Source organism: Protobothrops mucrosquamatus, unplaced genomic scaffold, assembly GCF_001527695.2.
Source record: "Protobothrops mucrosquamatus isolate PMUCROS unplaced genomic scaffold, P.Mucros_1.0 scaffold776, whole genome shotgun sequence".
NCBI classification, from domain to species: Eukaryota; Metazoa; Chordata; class Lepidosauria; order Squamata; family Viperidae; genus Protobothrops; species Protobothrops mucrosquamatus.
The window spans coordinates 378787-380789 of NW_015387044.1; the positions used below are offsets into that span (position 1 = coordinate 378787).

General features: G+C 38.6%; 1 protein-coding gene across 1 annotated transcript in view; it reads right to left on the reverse strand.

Annotated features, from left to right (window-relative positions):
• LOC107289847 (vigilin-like) overlaps positions 1 to 1998 on the reverse strand; it is a gene marked incomplete at both ends in the record, with an annotated part of 10367 nt that extends 8369 nt beyond the window's left edge. The window contains 2 exons of the mRNA XM_015818663.1: positions 1172 to 1387; positions 1963 to 1998. Coding sequence (XP_015674149.1) covers positions 1172 to 1387; positions 1963 to 1998 — 252 coding nt within the window. The remainder of the gene's footprint in view (positions 1 to 1171; positions 1388 to 1962) is intronic.
• Between the last annotated feature and the right edge of the window lie 5 nt (positions 1999 to 2003).

Consider the following 2003-nt stretch of genomic DNA (forward strand, 5'->3'; position numbering starts at 1 on the left):
GCAGGACTGGCCTAAGGGGTAATTTTTAGCTGGGTTTTAAAATAATTTTTAAAATAACAAAGGCCAAATTAATATTTCCTTTTAATTATGTTTTTAATGATGGTATTTTTTGTATTTTTGTATCTGTTTTTATTAGGCTGTTAGCCGCCCTGAGTCCGCAAGGAGAAGGGCGGGGTAAAAATACAATAAATAATAATAAAAATAAAAGTCAGACCTGTGGAAGAATATCACTTATTTGGTCACTTTACTAGCTAACTAATGGTTTCCAGGTAAAATCAAAGTGCTGATTACTACCTATTACCTATAATGCCTTTTATGGTTTAAGTCACCGTTACTATTGAGACTCTTTTCTATAAGCTGAATTTGCCCATCCAATGCAGGTAGTCCTTGACTTGCAACAGTTTGTTTAATGACTTTAACAAAAAAGATAGGATTCCATTCTTTTTTCTATCAGAGTACCAATTTTCAGAAGGGGAAAAGTTGGCACCCCTCAAAAGATCAGCTTTTACTATGAAAACTTAAACTATATCGAATATCTTTAAAAAGTCAGCTAAGCTTGAATAACTATCACTAAATTCATGCTTTCAAAACCCACCACTTGCTTTGGTGGCTCCTGGTAAGGTACATAGTCAGAAATAAAAGCTGTGGAATGGAAGAAATATTTGAACTTTATTTTATGGGAAACCTGGCATACTTTAAGCCTTTCTTATGGGCTCTTAAGATGCAGTACATATAATACCAATAGAAGAGAATATTTGTAGCTCAAGGTTGAACTATGGAACTCTTGATGCTCTCTGAACTTGGTTGTTTTCTTGCAGTCATTTCATACCATGCCTGCAAATGTCTGCAAGAAAACTAAGCTCAGAAAACACCAAGAACTCTGCAGCAATGGTTTCCAACTTTTTGGCCACCAGGAATCAGCTTCATGGAAAACAATTTTTGCATGGGTCGGTGTGTGTTTTTCGCATGCTACCTAAATCCCACGCATGCGCAGACGAAACTTTACTCACAGTTCCAACAGGCCCCAGACCAGTAGCAGTCCACGGCCAGGGGGTTGTGGACCCCTGATCTACAATACATGAGTTGGTTCACAACATATTGGCCCAGTGGGCACTACATCTTTAAATCTCCATTGCAGAATAACATCATAGGGAGAAATCAAATCACTCACCTGCGTCTGAAGCCGAGCTACAATTTCCTTCCGAGCCTTCATCACTGCTTCCAGTTTGCCAGAAACCATTATTGATAATCCTTGATCTTTTGCAAGAGATAGCTCCAGGTGAGCTCCTGTCTTCTGCATGATGTCTAAGCAGATTTTGGCTTGCTCTCCTTCCCCAAACTGGTTCATATCCTTGTACTTCCTCTCTTCTAGTGGCACATGGAATACCTGCTCATGTGAAACAAATGTTTCTTCAATTTGAAATTTCTAAAAGGACACGCTCCCTCTCTCAAATCTGCAGCCAGTTCTGCAACAAATATTTTTGGTACGATCTTAAACCTAACTTGCCTGGGAGCAAATTCTGTTGAATTCATTTAAATTTACAGGACCAAATTAGTGGGAACAAAATGTTGCATAAATATGGGAACCTACTATCCCATCTCCCCCCCCCCCAAGAAAATACATTTAACTTTTCAGTTTAAGTTATTTTATGAGGCTAACTTTTCTGTATATTTTAATACATTAGCATAGGAGTAACGTTGTAGCATCTAATTTGAGAGGCCATGTCTTTCACTAAAAGGGACCAATACACAGAAGATGCCTCACTCTATAACTACAGAATTCTACGGAACTGCCCAACACCTATCTGTTGATATATTTCAGGGAAAGGCCTTAGGAGTACTCAAACAGTTCTTCTGCTTACATTTTCCCTCCCACAATGAGATAAACATCCTGAAGGTCATTTTTCTAAATGCCTGAACAGGGTTTCACACTGAAGGGGAGAAAACGTTCTTTGTACTGACCTGAGTGATAACAGAAGCCTTGATTGGTCGGATTTTACTCC